The sequence below is a fragment of the Artemia franciscana genome, chromosome 8 (assembly GCF_032884065.1).
Source record: "Artemia franciscana chromosome 8, ASM3288406v1, whole genome shotgun sequence".
NCBI lineage: Eukaryota > Metazoa > Arthropoda > Branchiopoda > Anostraca > Artemiidae > Artemia > Artemia franciscana.
This window is the reverse complement of record NC_088870.1, coordinates 27,081,656-27,103,355: the sequence shown is the minus strand read 5'-3', so window position 1 is coordinate 27,103,355 and position 21,700 is coordinate 27,081,656. Positions and strand designations below refer to the sequence as shown.

The window sequence follows — 21,700 nt, the reverse complement described above, 5'->3', positions numbered from 1 at the left end:
TGGGATAACTGCATCAATGACGCGTGCGAAACGTCAACCCCAAGTCAAATTCGTGCATTGTTTGGCATCATTTAAACAACTTGCTCTCCATCAGCTCCTACAGAGTTATGGGAAAAATATAAGTCAAAAATGTCCGAAGATATACTCCATCGAAAACAGTTAGAGACGTCAGATATGAATTTTGATTTTACATCAGAAATTTATAACTACACATTAGTTATTATAGAAGATTTGTGTGTACGTATGGCAAACAAACCTCTTCAGGATTTGGGAATGCCTTCACCTAACCGTATCGCTGCTGTTTCGACATGTGTAGAATTGGATCGTGAACAAAGTTACAGTACGAGTGATCTATTGTCGTATGTACAAAATAACATTTCCAAGTTAACGTAGGAACAAAAAGACATTTATGATACGATAATGCATTGTGTCGATAACAACGTTGGAGAAATTTTCTTTTTGGATGCGCCAGGAGATACTGGTAAAACGTTTGTGATAAAACTGATTCTGGCATCAATTCGATCAAAAAATGATATAGCGTTGGCAATTGCGTCGTCCGGAATAGCCGCAACATTGATGCCTGTTGGAAGAACTGCTCATTCCGCTTTGAAATTGCCTCTGAATTTGCATTCTACAGAAACTCCCACGGGCAATATTTCCAAATCATCTGGGATGGGTAAAGTATTGCAGCAATGCAAACTTATTATTTGGGATGAGTGCACAATGGCACACAAAAAATCACTCGAGGCTCTGGATCAATGCTTGAAAGATTTGAGAGGCAAGTCAAAAACCCTTTGGCAGCACATTAATATTGCTTGCGGGAGATTTCAGGCAAACATTACCTATAATACCTAGATCAACTCCTGCAGACGAAATGAATGCTTGCCTGAAAAATTCTAATTTATGGGCACATGTAAAAATATTAAAATTAACTACAAATATGCGTGTCCGATTGCAAAACGATGACTCTGGTCAAACATTTGCAGATCAATTGCTGGCAATTGGAAACGGAAAGCTCCCAGTAGACTCAATTTCAGGACGTATACAACTACCTGCTGATTTCTGTAATTTAGTGACGTCCAAAAATGAATTGATTGAAAAAGTATTTCCGAATATTCTAAAAAATTATAAAAATAATAAATGGCTAAGTGAAAGAGCGATTCTCGCACCCAAAAATATAGACGTCCACGAAATCAACAATATTGTTTTGACCAAGATTCGAGACCAGGCAGTCCTTTACAAGTCAGTCGACACAGTTTTGGAACCAAATGAAGCGGTTAATTATCCATCTGAATTTTAAAATTCCATAGATCTTTCAGGGTTTCCACCACACGTGCTACAACTAAAAATAGGTGTACCAATAATACTTTTAAGAAATATCAACCCACCAAAGCTTTGCAATGGCACGCGACTTGCCGTAAAAAAAAAAACAATGGAAAACCTAATAGAGGCCACAATCTTGACAGGGCCTTTTGAGGGTGAGGCTGTTCTTATTCCTCGCATTCCCATGATTCCAACAGATCTGTCTTTTCAATTTAAACGATTGCAATTCCCAATTCAATTAGCATTTGCAATCACCATTAACAAAGCTCAAGGTCAATCATTAGAAAAATGAGGTATAGATCTTAATACTGATTGTTTTTCTCATGGACAATTGTGCGTTGCATGTTCGAGGGTCGGTAAACCTGACAATCTATTTATATGTAGCGACAATTTGACAGCGAAGAATGTTGTATATTCGCAAGTTTTACGCAGTTAATTTGTATTGTATCTATCTATCTATCTATCTATATAAAAACGAGTTGTGTGTATGCATGTTTGTTTGTTTGTAAAAAAAGCGTTTGCATATGACGTCATTATTAGTACATAAGGCTTTGTATATGCACAGCCAATGGGAAAGCAAAGAATGTTGTATATTCGCAAGTTTTACGTAGTTTGAAACACATATATAAATCTATCTATATTCACAGGTGGAACACAGGGACACAACTACAATGGCACGTAACTAATAATGCGCGTAACGACTTACGCGCCCGGGGGGGCTTGGGGGGGGCGCGAAGCGCCCAACCAACTAGGTGTTGGGGTGGCGCGAAGCGCCACCCTAACAGCTAGTATATATATATATATATATATATATATATATATATATATATATATATATATATATATATATATATATATATATATATGTATATCAATTTATATATATAAAAATAAGTTATCTGTGTGTGTGTGGGTCTGTCGGGTGACGTCATGTTTGTGTGTTGACTGACATCATGTTTTCGACTGACGAAATGACAGACCAGGACATCAGGACACAAATGACGACCGGGACATCGGCACAAAGGGAATATAAATGACGACCGGGACACTCAAAGAGAAAGCGACCGGGACACAAGGAATGTTTGATTAGCAATCACCATCAACAAAGCACCGGGACATAAATGACGACCGGGACACAGGGAGGATAAATGACGACCAGAACGACCAGTAAAAAAAAACTAAATAAACTAAAAAAAAGGTAAAAACTACAAAAAAACTAAAAAAAAAAAAACTAATAAAAAAACTAAAAAAGCTAAAAAACTAAAAAAAAATAAAAAATAAAAAAAATAAAAAAGGAAAAAAAATGAAAAATAAAGGAGAAAAACAAAACTAGAAAAAATAAAAAGAAAAAAAAACTAGAAAGAAAACATAAAATAAAATTAAAAAACTAAAAAAAAGTAAAAACCAAAAAAAAACTAAAAAGAAAAAAGGGGAAAAATACAAAAAAAATTTTCATCATATACCATTTCAAAAACGAATGTATATAAAGACCGGGACACCGGGATACAAATGACGACCGGGACATAGGGAATATAAATGACGACCGGGACACAGGGACACAACTACAAAGGGGACACCGGGGGGCACAGGGGATATATAAATGACGACAGGGACACAGGGAATGTTCGATTAGCAATCACCATCAACAAAGCTCAAGGGCAATCATTAGAATCATGAGGTATAACTAAAAAAACTAAAAAAAGGTAAAAAACTAAAACCTAAAAAAAGACCAATTCAAAAACGAATGTATATACAGACAGGGACACCGGGACAGAAATAACGACCGGGACGCCGGGACACAAGGAATATAAATGACGCCCGGGACCCTCAAAGAGAAATCACAGACTGGGACACCGGGACACAAATGACGACCGGGACACAGGGAATATAAATGACGACCGAGACACAGGAACACAACTACAACGGGGACGCCGGGGGGCAAAGGGGGATATATAAATGACGACGGCGACACAGGGAATCGTTGATTAGCAATCACCATCAACAAAGCTCAAGGGCAATCATTAGAATCATGAGGTATAGATCTGAATACGGATTGTTTTCCCATGGACCATTATATGTTGCATGTTCAAGAGTCGGTAAGCCTGACAATCTATTTATATGCACAGACAATGGGACAACAAAGAATGTTGTATATTCGCAAGTTTTACGTAGTTAAAAACATATATATATATATATATATATATATATATATATATATATATATATATATATATATATATATATATATATATATATATATATATATATATATATATATATATATATATATATATATATATATATATATATATATATATATATATATATATATATATATGTATATATATATATATATATATATATATATATATATATATATATATATATATATATATATATATATATATATATATATATATATATATATAAAAATAAGTTGTCTGTCTGTCTGTGGATGGATGGATCAGGTGACGTCACCTGAAAAAACTGGATCAGGTGACGTCAAAACTGAAAAAACTAAAAAAAGGCAAAAACTACAAAAAAAACTAAAAACTAATAAAAAAAATAAAAAAGCTAAAAAACTAAAAAAACTAAAAAAAAGGCAAAAACTACAAAAAAACTAAAAACTAATAAAAAAGCTAAAAAACTAAAAAAACTAAAAAAAAGGCAAAAACTACAAAAAAAACTAAAAACTAATAAAAAAAATAAAAAAGCTAAAAAACTAAAAAAACTAAAAAAACTAAAAAAAGGTAAAAAACTAAAAAAACTAAAAACTAAAAAAAACTAAAAAAAAGGAAAAAACTGAAAAATAAGCTAAAATAAAGGTAAAAACCAATAAAAAACTAAAAAAAAAACTGAAAAAACTAAAAAAAGGCAAAAACTACAAAAAAAACTAAAAACTAATAAAAAAAGTAAAAAAGCTAAAAAACTAAAAAAACTAAAAAAACTAAAAAAAGGTAAAAAACTAAAAAAAATAAAAAATAAAAAAAAAACTAAAAAAAAGGAAAAAACTGAAAAATAAGCTAAAATAAAGGTAAAAACCAATAAAAAACTAAAAAGAAAAAAAGGAAAAAACTAAAAAAAAATTTCATCTAAAAAACTAAAAAAAACTAAAAAAGGTAAAAACTAAAAGAACTAAAAAAGAAAAAAATAAATGACGAAACTCAAAGAGAAAGCGACCAGGACAAAAGGAATGTTCGATTAGAAATCAACAAAGCACCGGGAAACAGGGAGTATAAATGACGACCAGAACATAAGTAAAAAAAAAAAAAACTATCTATATATATAAAAATAAGTTGTCTGTGGATCTGTGGATCGTGGATCAGGTGACGTCACCTGAAAAAACTGGATCAGGTGACGTCAAAACTGAAAAAACTAAAAAAAGGCAAAAACTACAAAAAAAACTAAAAACTAATAAAAAAAATAAAAAAGCTAAAAAACTAAAAAACTAAAAAAAGGCAAAAACTACAAAAAAAAACTAAAAACTAATAAAAAAGCTAAAAAACTAAAAAAACTAAAAAAAAGGCAAAAACTACAAAAAAACTAAAAACTAATAAAAAAAATAAAAAAGCTAAAAAACTTAAAAAAACTAAAAAAACTAAAAAAAGGTAAAAAACTAAAAAAACTAAAAACTAAAAAAAACTAAAAAAAAGGAAAAAACTGAAAAATAAGCTAAAATAAAGGTAAAAACCAATAAAAAACTAAAAAAAAACTGAAAAAACTAAAAAAAGGCAAAAACTACAAAAAAACTAAAAACTAATAAAAAAAAGTAAAAAAGCTAAAAAACTAAAAAAACTAAAAAAACTAAAAAAAACTAAAAAAGGTAAAAAACTAAAAAAAATAAAAAATAAAAAAAAAATAAAAAAAAAGGAAAAAACTGAAAAATAAGCTAACATAAAGGTAAAAACCAATAAAAAACTAAAAAGAAAAAAAGGAAAAAACTAAAAAAAAATTTCATCTAAAAAACTAAAAAAAACTAAAAAAGGTAACTAAAAAAGAAAAAAATAAATGACGACACTCAAAGAGAAAGCGACCAGGACAAAAGGAATGTTCGATTAGCAATCAACAAAGCACCGGGACACAGGGAGTATAAATGACGACCAGGACATAAGTAAAAAAAAAATTAACAAAACTAAAAAGAAGGTAAAAACTACAAAAAAACTAAAAAGAAAAAAAAACTAAAAACTAATAAAAAAAAATAAAAAATCAAAAATTTAAATAAACTAAAAAAGAAAAAAAAAGGAAAAAAATAAAGGAGAAAAACAAAACTAAAAAACGAATGTATATACAGACCGGTACACCGGGATACAAATGACGACCAGGACACAGGGAATATAAATGACGACCGGGACACAGGAACACAACTACAACGGGGACACCGGGGGAAACAGGGGGATATAAATGACGACCGGGACAAAAAAACTAAAAAGAAAAAAAAACTAAAAACTAATAAAAAAACTAAAAAATCTAAAAATCTAAATAAGCTAAAAAAGAAAAAAAAAGGAAAAAAATAAAGGAGAAAAACAAAACTAAAAAACGAATGTATATACAGACCGGGACACCGGGATACAAATGACGACCGGGACACAGGGAATATAAATGACGACCGGGACACAGGGAAACAACTACAACGGGGACACCGGGGGAAACAGGGGGATGTAAATGACGACCGGGACACTGGGACAGGGAATGGTCGATTAGCAATCACCATCAACAAAGCTCAAGGGCAATCATTAGAATCATGAGGTATAGATCTGAATACAGATTGTTTTCCCATGGACCATTATATGTTGCATGTTCAAGAGTCGGTAAACCTGACAATCTATTTATATGCAAAGACAATGGGACAGCAAAGAATGTTGTATATTCGCAAGTTTTACGTAGTTAAAACCATATATATATATATATATATATATATATATATATATATATATATATATATATATATATATATATATATATATATATATATATATATATATATATATATATATATATATATATATATATATATATATATATATATATATATATATATATATATATATATATATATATATATATCTATATTCACAGGTGGGACATAGGGACACAACTACAATGGCGCGTAACTATTATGGCGCGTAACGACTTACGCGCGCGGGGGGGCTTGGGGGGGGGGGCGCGAAGCGCCCCCACCAACTAGGTGTTGGGGTGGCGCGAAGCGCCACCCCAACAGCTACTATATATATATATATATATATATATGTATATATATATATATATATATATATATATATATATATATATATATATATATATATATATATATATATATATATATATATATATATATATATATATATATATATCTATATATATAAAAATAAGTTGTCTGTGGATCTGTGGATGGATCAGGTGACGTCATGTTTGTTCGCATATGACGTCTGAATTATTTCACACTAATACAAAAGAAGAAAAAAACTAAAAAAGGTAAAAACTACAAAAAAAAACTACAAAGAAAAAAAAACTAAAAAAGCTAAAAAACTAAAAAAAACTAATAAAAGGTAAAAATCTAATAGCTAAAAAAAAACTGAAAAAAATAAAAAAAAGGCAAAAACTACAAAAAAAATAAAAACTAATAAAAAAACTAAAAAAGCTAAAAAACTAAAAAAACTAAAAAAAAATAAAAAAAGGTAAAAAACTAAAAAAAACTAAAAACTAAAAAAGAAAAAAACTAAAAAAAAGGAAAAAACTGAAAAATAAAAGAGAAAAAGAAAACTAAAAAAATATGAATAAATATATATAAAAATAAGTTGTTTGTGGGTTATGTCTGTCTGTCGAGTGACGTCGTGTTTGTCCGCATATGACGTCTGAATTATTTCACACTAATACAAAAGAAGAAAAAAAACTAAAAAAGGTAAAAACTACAAAAAAAACTAAAAAGAAAAAAAACTAAAAAAGCTAAAAAACTAAAAAAAACTAAAAAAAGGTAAAAAACGAAAAACTAAAAAAAACTGAAAAAACAAAAAAAAGGCAAAAACTAAAAAAAAACTAAAAACTAATAAAAAAACTAAAAAAACTAAAAAAAGGTAAAAAACAAAAAAAACTAAAAACTAAAAAAGAAAAAACTAAAAAAAAGGAAAAAACTGAAAAATAAGAGAAAAAGAAAACTAAAAAAATATTAATAAATATAAAAAATATATATATATAAATAAGTTGTCTGTGTGTGGATCTGTGGATCAGGTGACGTCATGTTTGTTCGCATATGACGTCTGAATTATTTCACACTAATACAAAAGAAGAAAAAAACTAAAAAAGGTAAAAACTACAAAAAAAAACTACAAAGAAAAAAAAACTAAAAAAGCTAAAAAACTAAAAAAAACTAAAAAAAGGTAAAAATCTAATAACTAAAAAAAAACTGAAAAAAATAAAAAAAGGCAAAAACTACAAAAAAAATAAAAACTAATAAAAAAACTAAAAAAGCTAAAAAACTAAAAAAACTAAAAAAAACTAAAAAAAAGGTAAAAAACTAAAAAAAACTAAAAACTAAAAAAGAAAAAAACTAAAAAAAAGGAAAAAACTGAAAAATAAAAGAGAAAAAGAAAACTAAAAAAATATGAATAAATATATATAAAAATAAGTTGTTTGTGGGTTATGTCTGTCTGTCTGTCTGTCGAGTGACGTCGTGTTTGTCCGCATATGACGTCTGAATTATTTCACACTAATACAAAAGAAGAAAAAAAACTAAAAAAGGTAAAAACTACAAAAAAAACTAAAAAGAAAAAAAACTAAAAAAGCTAAAAAACTAAAAAAAAACTAAAAAAAGGTAAAAAACGAAAAACTAAAAAAAACTGAAAAAACTAAAAAAAGGCAAAAACTAAAAAAAACTAAAAACTAATAAAAAAACTAAAAAAGCTAAAAAACTAAAAAAACTAAAAAAGGTAAAAAACAAAAAAAAACAAAACTAAAAAAGAAAAAACTAAAAAAAAGGAAAAAACTGAAAAATAAGAGAAAAAGAAAACTAAAGAAATATTAATAAATATAAAAAATATAAATATAAATATAATACAAATTAGCAATCAACAAAGCACCGAGACACAAATGACGACCGGGACACAGGGAGTATAAATGACGACCAGGACATAAGTAAAAAAAAAACTAAAAAAACTAAAAAAATGGTAAAAACTACAAAAAAACTAAAAACTAATAAAAAAACTAAAAAATCTAAAAATCTAAATAAACTAAAAAAGAAAAAAAAGAAAAAAGGAAAAAAATAAAGGAGACAAACAAAACTAAAAAACGAATGTATATACAGACCGGGACACCGGGATACAAATGACGACCGGGACACAGGGAATATAAATGACGACCGGGACACAGGGACATAACTACAAAGGGGACGCCGGGGTGCACAGGGGGATATATAAATGACGATGGCGACTCAGGGAATGGTCGATTAGCAATCACCATCAACAAAGCTCAAGGGCAATCATTAGAATCATGAGGTATAGATCTGAATACGGATTGTTTTCCCATGGACCATTATATGTTGCATGTTCAAGAGTCGGTAAACCTGACAATCTATTTATATGCACAGACAATGGGACAGCAAAGAATGTTGTATATTCGCAAGTTTTACGTAGTTAAAAACATATATATATATATATATATATATATATATATATATATATATATATATATATATATATATATATATATATATATATATATATATATATATATATATATATATATATATATATATATATATATATCTATCTATATTCACAGGTGGGACTTAGGGACACAACTACAATGGCGCGTAACTAATATGGCGCGTAACGACTTACGCGCGCGGGGGGGCTTGGGGGGGGGGCGCGAAGCGCCCCCACCAACTAGGTGTTGGGGTGGCGCGAAGCGCCACCCCAACAGCTAGTATATATATATATATATATATATATATTCACAGGTGGGACATAGGGACACAACTACAATGGCGCGTAACTAATATAGCACGTAACGACTTACGTGCGCGGGGGGGGGGGGGGGGCTTGGGGGTCACGAAGCGCCCCTACCAACTAGGTGTTGGGGTGGTGCTTCGCGCCACCCCAACAGCTTATTTATATATATATATAAGTTGTCTGTGTGTCTGTGTGTCGAGTGACGTCATGTCATCAGGTTGTCATGTCGTCATTATGACGATTACGTCATTGAAGGTATTTAAGACATTCGTTCACGGAAAAATGTTTAATTGTAAAATGACTGAAGAACCTACAATGTCAACAGCCGAGGAAGCTGCTCAAAGAGTCTATGCCAAGAAACTTGCAGCTGATAGAGAAAGTAAGAAAAGAAAGCGTGCTGAGGAATCACAAGAGCAACGCGAAACCAGACTTGCTGCTAAAAGAGAAAGTGAAAAAAGAAGGCGTACCGAGGAATCACAAGAACAGCAAGAAAACAGGCTTGCGGCTGATAGAGAATGTAAGAACAGAAAACGTGCCGAGGAATCACAAGAGCAACGTGAAACCAGACTTGCTCCTAAAAGAGAAAGTGGAAAAAGAAGGCCTGCCGAGGAATCACAAGAACAGCAAGAAAACAGGCTTGCGGCTGATACAGAAAGTAAGAAAAGAAAGCGTGCCGAGGAATCACTAGAGCAACCTGAAAATTATCGCCTGGCATTCAGGTACAGCCCAGTCGATGATTATAGCTTGAGTAGATGTGTTCAAATCGGGACTATTGCAAGGCCTTGAAATTCAATGGTGAAACAATTGGAATGTGTTGCGCCTCAGGAAAAGTTAAGCTTCCTCTATTGGCTGCACCACCAGAGCCATTGAAGACTTTACTTACTGGAACTACGTCAGAATCTAAGCGTTTTTTATCACAGATCAGAAAATATAACTCATGTTTCCAAATGATGTCGTTTGGTGCCCAAATCGAAAATCAAGATCAATTTATGCCTACTTTCAAAGTAAAAGGGCAAATTTATCATAGAGCAGGGTCCCTTCTACCGTTCTCAGGCGAGAATTATAAATTTTTACAATTGTACTTCATCAGTGATAGAAATTCTTAATGCACGTTGCGAAATTTCTCCCAACGTTGAAAGGACAATCGTTTCCCAATTGCAACATCTTTTCCACGAAAATAATAATTTAGTGTGTCTGTTCAAAACAGCCATCGATTTGATGCCTACTGATACGCATAAAATTGTTATTTCCGCTGACAAAACGCCTCCTGGCCAACATGTGCGTAGATACAATGCTCCAACTATCGACGAAGTGGCAATCGTTATGGTCGGTGATCAGTTTTTACCTCGAGATATTATTCTTCATAAGCGAAACGCTCAGTTGGTAAGAATTGCTGAAATACATCGATGCTAAGATGCCCTACAATATCCTATCATTTTTTGGGATGGAGCCGACGGCTATCACTTTAATATTAAATTGATGAATCCAGCCACTAACAAAGAAATGAATAAGAAATGCAGTGCAATGCATTATTATTCCCATAGACTAATCATTCGGCAGGATGAAGACAATTATAATTTAAAATACCGTCAATTGTTTCACCAATACGTCGTTGATATGTATGCAAAAATTGAATCAGAACGTTTGCTATCTATCCGTCTGAATCAGACCAAGCTCCACTCTGAAGAATACATTCATTTGCGAGATGCAGTTGTAAATGACGGTAATACCACAAACGTTGGAAGATTAACGATTTTACCTTCGTCATATGCTGGCAGTCCCCGTCATATGTATGAATATGCTCAAGATGCTATTGCGTCTGTTCGTCTCTATGGTCGTCCAGATTTATTTATTACATTTACATGTAATCAATCTTGGGCCCAGATACTGCAGCTTTTACTTCAAGGACAATCGACGGTTCACAGACATGACATTACGGCCCGTGTCTTCCGGCAAAAGTTGAAATCACTGATAAACTACATAGTAAAACTTGAAGTGTTTGGGTCAGTGCGATGCTGGATGTACTCAGTGGAATGGCAAAAACGAGGTTTGCCACACGCACATATACTAATCTGGCTACATTATAAAATTACTTCTAATGAAATTGATGATGTGATTTCCGCTGAAATACCTGATGAAAATTTCGATAAGGGGTTATATGATATTGTTGTAAAAAATATGATACATGGACCTTGCGGTGCACTGAACGAAAATTCACCATGCATGGCCAAAGGAAGGTGCACAAAGCAATATCCTCGACTTTTAGTATCCAACACAATTACTGGCCATGATGGTTACCCACAATATAGAAGAAGATCTACTGAAGATGGCGGTAAAACAGCAATAATAAAGAAGCGTAACGGTTCCACCATCGAAGTAGATAACCAGTGGGTTGTTCCATATTCCCCATTATTATCAAAAACATTTAATGCACACATAAACGTTGAATACTGTAACTCCGTAAAGGCAATCAAATACATATGTAAATACGTCAAAAAAGGCAGTGACATGGCAGTTTTTGGCTTGCAGTCCGAAATCAAATATATCGACGAAATCGTACAATATCAGGCTGAAAGATACATAAGCAGTAATGAAGCTGTTTGGCGAATTCTTTCATTTCCGATACATGAACGTAGTCCAGCTGTTGTTCACTTAGCGGTACATTTACAGAATGGTCAACGTGTTTATTTTTGGGAATCCAACGTGCAACAAAGAGCCCTGAATCCACCGGATACAAAGTTAACTGCTTTCTTTTCGCTATGCAAAAATGATTCTTTTGCTAAAAAAAACTGCTGTATACTGAAGTGCCTTCGTATTACACGTGGAATACTAAAAATAAAGTATTTGAACGTCAAAAACAGGGTAAGTCAGTCGACGGCCAACCTACCATCATCAAAGATAACACGATAGGAAGACTCTACACCGTTCACCCCAATCAACATGAATGCTTCTTTCTACGCCTGCTTTTGGTGAATTTACCCGGTCCGACGTTCTTTGAGTATTTGAGAACTGTAAACGGTACTATACATGACACTTACCGTAATGCATGCCAAGCTCTGAATTTATTGGAGAATGACCAACACTGGGATAACTGCATCAATGACGCGTGCGAAACGTCAACTCCAAGTCAAATTCGTGCATTGTTTGGCATCATACTAACAACTGGCTCTCCGTCAGCTCCTACAGAGTTATGGGAAAAATATAAATCAAAAATGTCCGAAGATATACTCCATCGAAAACCGTTAGAGACGTCAGATATGACTTTTGATTTTACATCAGAAATTTATAACTACACTTTAGTTATTATAGAAGATTTGTGCGAATGTATGGCAAACAAACCTCTTCAGGATTTGGGAATGCCTTCACCTAATCGTACCGCTGCTGTTTCGACATGTGTAGAAATTGGATCGTGAACAAAGTTGCAGTACGAGTGATCTATTGTCGTATGTACAAAATAACATTTCCAAGTTAACGTCGGAACAAAAAGACATTCATGATACGATAATGCATTGTGTCGATAACAACGTTGGAGAAATTTTCTTTTGGATGTGCCAGGAGGTACTGGTAAAACGTTTGTGATAAAACTGATTCTGGCATCAATTCGATCAAAAAATGATATAGTGTTGGCAATTGCGTCGTCCGGAATAGCCGCAACGTTGCTGCCTGGTGGAAGAACTGCTCATTCCGCTTTGAAATTGCCTCTGAATTTGCATTCTACAGAAACTCCCACGTGCAATATTTCCAAATCATCTGGGATGGGTAAAGTATTGCAGCAATGCAAACTTATTATTTGGGACGAGTGCACAATGGCACACAAAAAATCGCTCGAGGCTCTGGATCAATGTTTTAAAGATTTGCGAGGGAATTCAAAACCCTTTGGCAGCACATCAATATTGCTTGCGGGAGATTTCAGGCCAACGTTACCTTTAATACCTAGATCAACCCCTGCAGACGAAATGAATGCTTGCCTGAAAAATACTAATTTATGGGCACACGTAAAAACATTAAAATTAACTACAAATATGCGTGTCCTATTGCAAAACGATGACTCTGGTCAAACATTTTCAGATCAAATGCTGGCAATTGGAAACGGAAAGCTCCCAGTAGACTCAATTTCAGGACGTATGCAACTACCTGCTGAATTCTGTAATTTAGTGACGTCCAAAAATGAATTGATTGAAAAAGTATTTCCGAATATTCTAAACATTTATAAAAATAATAAATGGCTAAGTGAAAGAGCGATTCTTGCACCCAAAAATATAGACGTACACGAAATCAACAATATTGTTTTGACCAAGATTCGAGACCAGGCAGTCCTTTACAAGTCAGTCGACACAGTTTTGGAACCAAATGAGGCGGTTAATTATCCATCTGAATTTTTAAATTCCGTGGATCTTTCAGGGTTTCCACCACACGTGCTACAACTAAAAATAGGTGTACCAATAATACTGTTAAGAAATATCAACCCCGTAAAAAAAACAATGGAAAACGTAATAGAGGCCACAATCTTGACAGGGCCTTTTGAGGGTGAGGCTGTTCTTATTCCTCGCATTCCCATGATTCCAACGGATCTGCCTTTTCAATTTAAAAGATTGCAATTCCCAATTCGATTAGCATTTGCAATCACCATCAACAAAGCTCAAGGTCAATCATTAGAAAAATGTGGTATAGATCTTAATACTGATTGTTTTTCCCATGGACAATTGTACGCTGCATGTTCGAGGGTCGGTAAACCTGACAATCTATTTATATGCAGTGACAATTGGACAGCGAAGAATGTTGTATATTCGCAAGTTTTACGCAGTTAATTTGTATTGTATCTACCTATCTATCTATCTATATAAAAAAGAGTTGTGTGTATGCATGTTTGTTTGTTTGTAAAAAGAGCTTTTGTATATGACGCCATTATAAGTACATAAGGCTTTGTATATGCACAGACAGTGGGAAAGCCAAGAATGTTGTATATTCGCAAGTTTTACATAGTTCAAAACACATATATAAATCTATCTATATTCATAGGTGGTACACAGGGACACAACTACAATGGCGCGTAACTAATATGGCGCGTAACGACTTACGCGTGCGGGAGGGCTTGGGGGGGCACGAAGCGCCCCCACCAACTAGGTGTTGGGATGGCGCGAAGCACCACCCCAACAGCTAGTATATATATATGAATAATGACGAAGACCACACTGCCTTTCCATAATACAACTACAGAAGAGAGAATAACAAGGAATTTTTTTCCCAAGACAGTGAATCAACAAAACCTATTTGAATATTTTGATAATACGCAGTGTGAATAAACTTGATTTTGCGATTTACAGAAAACCTGCGCATAATAATAGATACCTTCACTTCAAATCTAGCCATCCTCCATAGGTTAAAAGACGTGTGGTAATATCTCTTGTGGATAGATTACTTGATATCTTTCAGAGCCGTATATTAAAAAAGAATTAAATTTTATTACAGACATACTTTTTGGGCAACGGGTACCCAATTTCTCTCATAAATACTGCTATTGCTCAAAGATTAAAGATGCATACTTCTAAAGCCTTAAATCCCACACCAGAAAACAATTCGAATAATCCCACAAGCACGATTTACCTACCTCATATTCCGAAAATTACTTCAAAACTAAAAAAGTTTGTTTAAAAAACAATTTACGTGTTGTATCTACAAGTAATGTAAGTATAATGAGTCTTCTCAATTCTGGTAAGGATAAAACCCCAGTTACTCGTCTAAGAGGGGTGTATCAAATACCATGTAGTTATGGAAATTATTACATTGGTTGAACCCACCAAAATTTAGGAAACAAACTCTCCGCGAGGCAATTGAAATCAAACGAAACTTAAATAATAACACATCCCTAAATAGAGACTTGTGTGAATACACACTCAACCGTATGTACACAAAATTAATTACAGAAAATAATATAATTCAAAATAAAACAACAATAGGAACGAATAAAAACAAGCCCAATCCAAAAAGAACTACAAGATTAGCTACATAGAAGGCAAATATCGCAATAAGAAATTATTCCAATTTTTAATAAATACAGTTAGTTCAATGAATGAACCTTTTTAGCTTGTAAAATGTTAGCTTTTATCACACAGTCTTGGCTGAACTTTTCGTTAAGAAGTAATGATACCAAGGCTATTTAAAAAAAAAAGAATGGATTTTTAACCGAAAGCCTTTATTGTGAGTGTTTTATTGTTTATTATTTTCTTTGCTGAAGTTTTGTTGGTTCACTGTCTTCGGAAAAAAAGTCCTCATTATTCTCTCTTCTGCACATATATATATATATATATATATATATATATATATATATATATATATATATATATATATATATATATATATATATATATATATATATTCATCCATAATATTATCTTTTAGCTTTACGTTGGACTTATTTTATGAGCTTGTTTCTACTCGTTCTAGATTTTAATTCCATCACTTTTTTCTTTAAAAAGACTTTTTCGAAAAAATTTATAATTTAGTACACTAAAAAGGGAGGATTGTTTCAAGGAGAAAGTTCTCATATACTTACGAAATGTGGTTGTTAGTTGATCCATTAAGAGAGTCTCTCGACATGCCGCTACTGGGTGTGAATCCTCCCTTATCATCATCCATTAAGTCGCTTGTCAGTGTCACTGTTTTCTTTTGTGTTTCACAGCAGCTCTTCAGATCAAAGGACAAACAACCATTAACATAAGCTGAGCTAAATTCTTTGTTGTCATTTTCATTAGTTTTTACACCAAAATCCCCGTCATTAGTTTCATATACGGTATCTTTTAACTCAGGTTCGGCTAAAGGGAAGAAGCGACTCAAAGCAGGACTTCTTGAAGCTTTTTTCCCTCGTTCGATATGAGGTGACGTGGAAGGTCGTTGTTTATATCGGGGTGTACCAGAAGAAATCTTTACTCGTTGTGTAAAGTTCGAAGATCGCGTAACTTTTTTGTAACTTACACTATCTGACAAGTCAGAACAATCTAATTCGTCGTTTTTTGTATACACTTCATTCCGTGATCTGCAAATTAAGCGTCAACAATTAAAATAATTACTACAGTTGGAGCTTAGTCATGACTCGATTGCGTCACAAGGACGCTGCCTATGTAGAAAAGGTTTATCAGCACTTGATTTACAAAACATAATAATAAACGAACATATAAAGAAGATATCAACAGATGGTGAAATGGTGACACATAACCTTTTCCCTAAACAGTTAAAGATCCGGTTTGTAATTTTTGCTGCTTTAAAAATTGTGAAGCACCGCGTCAGTTGACGCAAAAAGTATGCACGAATCTCTATGTAAATCCATGTACATAAATCTTTAAGGCTCTTTACATTTTACTAATGTGAATTTAAATTTTCTTCCTCTTAACCTTATATATATATATATATATATATATATATATATATATATATATATATATATATATATATATATATATATATATATATATATAATAAACAATAAACAAGCACCCTATATATATATATATAATAAAATATGAACAAGCACCCTACCAAAACTTTTTTTTTCAGGGTCAAGGAAAATGCAGAGGCTGAAATGGTGCATGTTGTTTATTTGAGGATACGATCTTAAAGATCCAAATCTTAGATTTTAGTTAATTAACTTTACACAAAAAAAAATATTAAATTAAGAAATTAAAAGTAGACTAAATACTAGAGAGTGATTTCAAAGCTTAAAAGTCAACAAAATATTATAATTTAGCCGGTTATTTTACCGCAATCAACCCCTCTAATAAAATAAAGAATGGAATGTAATTTACTCCTAAATTAGATTGACTCTTAAATCAAAAACAATTAAATAGAAAACTAGTTTCTTAGACTGAAAGTAAAGAAAAATAACAAAACTTACAATGAACAGCAGTTATTCCGTATATGACCGAGGCTGCTACTTCCTCTACCCTCACTCTTCACGATAAAGTTTGACTTTTTGTCCCATTTCTTTAGGAAAGACTTCTCCAACACACGGACCGTCAAATTTGAATGAGCAGTATTTTTAAAGAACTTTAAGACTAGCGTAAACAGTGAGGATTGAGGATGGAGCAGCCCCCCCCCATAGATGGAATAATTCTGAACTGTTTAAAGTTTCAATGATTTTTTTTAATATTTAAAAGGAACAAAATCTTTGACGAAAACTGCCTATTTGCATATTACAGCTCTAAAACCAATTGTTCTAAATATTCTGACATTCAAAATTAGCCTACTGGAAGAAGTACAAAATAAAAAAAAGGTCAATTCATTTTATTTTAAGAAAAACATTGACATTTGGTCTTTCGAGTCATGAAGGGTATTTGAGGGGAGCAGTGAGAGACGCACTTTTTTGCAGGTTTTTTTTTGTCTTCCTTCTTTTTTTTGCTTGAAGTTTGAAATCTTTCAGTCCTACGATTTATTTCTTACAATTCGAGGGTGGTGGTGGTACTAAACCCCATTACGATAGTGTCTTCTTCAGCCTCAAATATTCACTTTACCTTCGTATGAAAACTTTTTTTTTGTTTTTTGTTTTATACAACTTCAATTCTTTTTTGATTTGAAGCAGTTAGAAGTTATCAAGCAGTTTGTGATAACGAACCACAAATAAGGAGCGACTCAACTCAGTAGTAACCAAACTCTAAAAAAACAGAATTTTATTATCATGAAAAACATCAAAAGAATTAGCATTTTATGCTGATTCCAAATCTATAAGATTCATTAAGTTTAGTGTTACCCATCGAAAGCTACGAGAAAAATTACCGGATTAAAAAAAAAATCAGGTAAAAATTACCTGATTTTAAAATTACCTGATTTAGAAACACCCCCAAAAAGTAAAAAAAAAAATCTTAATGAAAATTACACAATCACATTCAGCGAATTAGAGAACTACTGAACAGGTTTCGAGTTCCCATCAGCAAAAATATGGAATTTTGTATTTTTTGCTAGAAGAAAGATTACGGAATGCGTGTTTATTTGTTTTTTTCCCAGGGTTGATCGTTTCGAACCGGTGGTCCGAAAAGATCGGGAGAGGGTGCATTCGAACGAAAATTAAAAGCTGTAGTGCTCTTTTTAAGTGACCAAAAAGATTGGAGGGCAACTAGCCCCCCTCTCGTGCCTTATTTTAACCAAAAATCGTCTGATGAGAATTTTAAGATAGCTATTATGTTCAACATAGTTGAAAGATCCAATAACTAGGTCTTTGGGGATAATTAAATTAAACAACCAAGTTTTTTTAACTGAAAGTAAGGAGCAACATTAAAAATTAAAACGAACAGAAATTAATTCGTATATGAAAGGGGTTGCTTCCTCATCAACGCCCCGCTCTTTACGCTAAAATTTGACTTTTTCTCTCAACTCTTCTTTTTAAAACAGTAAAAAACTCTAGCGTAAAGAGCGGGGCGTTGATGAGGAAGTAGCCCCTTTCATATACGAATTAATATCTGTTCGTTCTAAGTTTTAATGTCGCTCCTTACTTTCAGTTAAAAAAACTTGTTTTTTTTTATTTAATTTCTGAACGTTTTTGAATCAATGCATGTTTTGATTTTGGCTTTCCACAGTGGAATAATTCAATCAAAATTTGCATATTAATTTTTTTGGCTAAATGGCTTTCCCATAGTTTTGATCGAATGATTTTGAGAAAAAAGGAGCGGGGGAGGAAGCCTAGTTGCCCTCCGATTTTTGGTTACTTAAAAAGGCAACTAGAACTTTAATTTTTAACGAGTATTTTTATTAGTAAAAGATATACGTAACTTATAAATTAGCTTACGTAACGAACTTCTGTATCCTCGTGTTTTTATTACATATATGAGGGGGTTCAACCCTTCGTCAGTACCTCGTTCTTTACACTAAAGCTTAAATTTTGTCCTAATTCATTAAGAATGACCCCTGAATCACAAAAGTCGTAGAATAAATAGATGAAATTACTAAAAATACTTTAGCGTAAAGAGCGAGGTATTAGGAGGAGGTGAGCTCCTCATATGCGTAATAATTTCTGTTCGTTTTAAGTTTTAATGCTGCTCCTTACTTCCAGTTGAAAAAACTTCTTCATATTTATTTTTTCATTGTTTTTTTTTTAATAATGCTAGAAATTCCTGCGCTCCCTTCATGAAAATTTTCTTCCCCCATGACAAATTCCTCGATGAAAAGTTCCCCCAACATATCCCCTCTTCTCAACATCTCCCCCCAACCAAAACATCCCCTTGAAAACGTCTGTACACTTCCCAATAACCATTACTATATATAAGCACTGGTCAAAGTTTGTAACTTTTAGCCCCTCCCATGAGGACTCTGGGGAAGTTAGTCGTCCCCAAAGACATAGTTATAAGGTTTTTCGACTACGCTGAATAAAATGGCTATCTCAGAATTTTGATTCTTCGACTCTGGGAAAATAATTAGCGTGGGAGGGTGCCTAGGTGCCCTCCAATTTTATTGGTCACTTAAAAGTGCACTAGAACTTTTCATTTCCGTTAGAATGAGCCCTCTCGCAACATTCTAGGACCACTGGGTCGATACGATCACCCCAGGGAAAAAACAAAACAAAAAAAACAAATAAACAACAAATAAACACGCATCCGTGATCTGCCTTTTGGTTTAAAATACAAAATTCCACATTTTTGTAGATAGAAGCTTGAAACTTCAACAACAGGGTTCTCTGATATGCTGAATCTGATGGTGGGATTTTTGTTAAGATTTTATGACTTTTACGGGGTGTTTCCGCCTATTTTCTAAAATACGGCCTATTCTAAAAATAAGCCTAATTAATTAGCCATGATTTGCCCTCATCGAACCTAGGCCTACTAATAGTTAGGCCTAATTAAGTTAACAAGGCAATTAGGCATAACCCTTTGCCATCATAGACACACAGGCTAGGCTTTATATATGTCTTTTAAACAGTTGGTTAGCCTACCCTAAACAGCCAAATACTTGATTTTTAAGACTTACACAGAGACTTCACTTTTAAATTATATAAATATACAGATCAGGCCAACAGAGCATGGGAAACTATGAGTTTTCAATACTATTTGGTTAGGCCTTTACTAATTATCCAGTTCGACTATAATTTTTTCTACTTATTTAAAGACATTTTAACGATTTCGCCAGCCACTACGCTGCGTCTGGCACTAATAGTTTTCAACTTCTATCTTTCCATGTTAAATCGCCGACGTTTCCACTTTTATAGTATTCCATGCTCCTTGGATATATGCTAGATAGACTTTGAAGCAATTATTTTTGTTCGTTTTAAGTTTCAACTTCGCTCTTTACTTTCCTCAAAAACTTAGTTTTTTTTTAACAATGTTTGCCCGGTTTTAATTTAAATTTAATGCAGAAGCAACACTGCAATGATTTTTTTAATTTTTTTGAGGGGGGGGGGAGCACCCTCATATACGAAATAATTTCTGCTCAGTTTTTTTTATTGTAGCTCTTTACTTTCAGTTGAATTTTTTTTTTTTTCTGATCGTTTTTCAAATAATGCCGATAAATCCATGTTACGCAAAATGGTGTATATTGTTTTTGAAGGTGGTCAACATCGACAATTAGTAAAGAGTAACTATTTTTCTAAAGAAGATTTTTAAGAATTTCAAAACCTAAGCAAAATTTTGGTATGTCTAACTTATTTTACTAAAAATCCCCCACTGCCCCCTGATTAACACCAAAAAACATTTAACATATAGGTGTGGAATAACAATAAACAAAAAAAAAGTTGGAAAGTAACCTGACAGCCAGAAAAATATAACAGAATCAAAAAGTGCTAATAGGTTCTTAGTGCTATGATTTCTTTACATTACATTATGTAAATAATCTTTACTTTACATTATGATTTTATCTACATTACAGATAGTTTTATTCTGTTTACTAAATAGTAAAAAAAAAAGGAAATAATATGAATAAATAAATATAGAAATAAGTAAACCTTCTTTGAAAATACGATTTTGAGTCGTTCCAGAACCATATGCCTGCTCTATTCCAATCCCTAAGTGGCAAGGGGTTAGAGTCCGGGGCGTAAGTTTTTACAAAAATAGTGTATGGAACATTTAACAATTCACAAAAAAGTTAACAAAAATAGTGAATTAGCTGAGACACAATCATATACAAGGCGAAAAACCATGATTGGAATATAAAAAGCCTTATTAAGGGACTGAAGCCTTGGTATTCTGATTCAAAGTCTAACGCGCTAGCAATTGAACTACGGCGGCCGATGATCGAATTCAATCTATTTGTTCTTGTATAACCAAATTGTATAACCATTTGTTCTTCTATGAATTTCAAGAACATTCTAAGACCACTGGATATTTTAAAAACCATTTTGCGAGCCCCAACGTCGGCTGACCGTGTTAAAGAGTTTATAGTGAGTTCTCCCAACGGACCAATGAGACTTACTAAGGGGACTGGGAAGAATAGTATACGGGAGTGTTCTTGTAAATCTCCAG

At 32.7% G+C, this 21,700-nt stretch overlaps 1 protein-coding gene across 3 annotated transcripts in view; it reads right to left on the bottom strand.

Moving 5' to 3' along the window:
- LOC136030225 (trichohyalin-like) overlaps positions 1–21,700 on the bottom strand; it is a 185,779-nt gene that overhangs the window by 69,069 nt on the left and 95,010 nt on the right. For all 3 annotated transcript variants that reach the window (XM_065709039.1, XM_065709040.1, XM_065709041.1), the window contains one exon: positions 15,820–16,299. In XM_065709039.1, the coding sequence (XP_065565111.1) occupies positions 15,820–16,299 (480 nt within the window). The remainder of the gene's footprint in view (positions 1–15,819; positions 16,300–21,700) is intronic.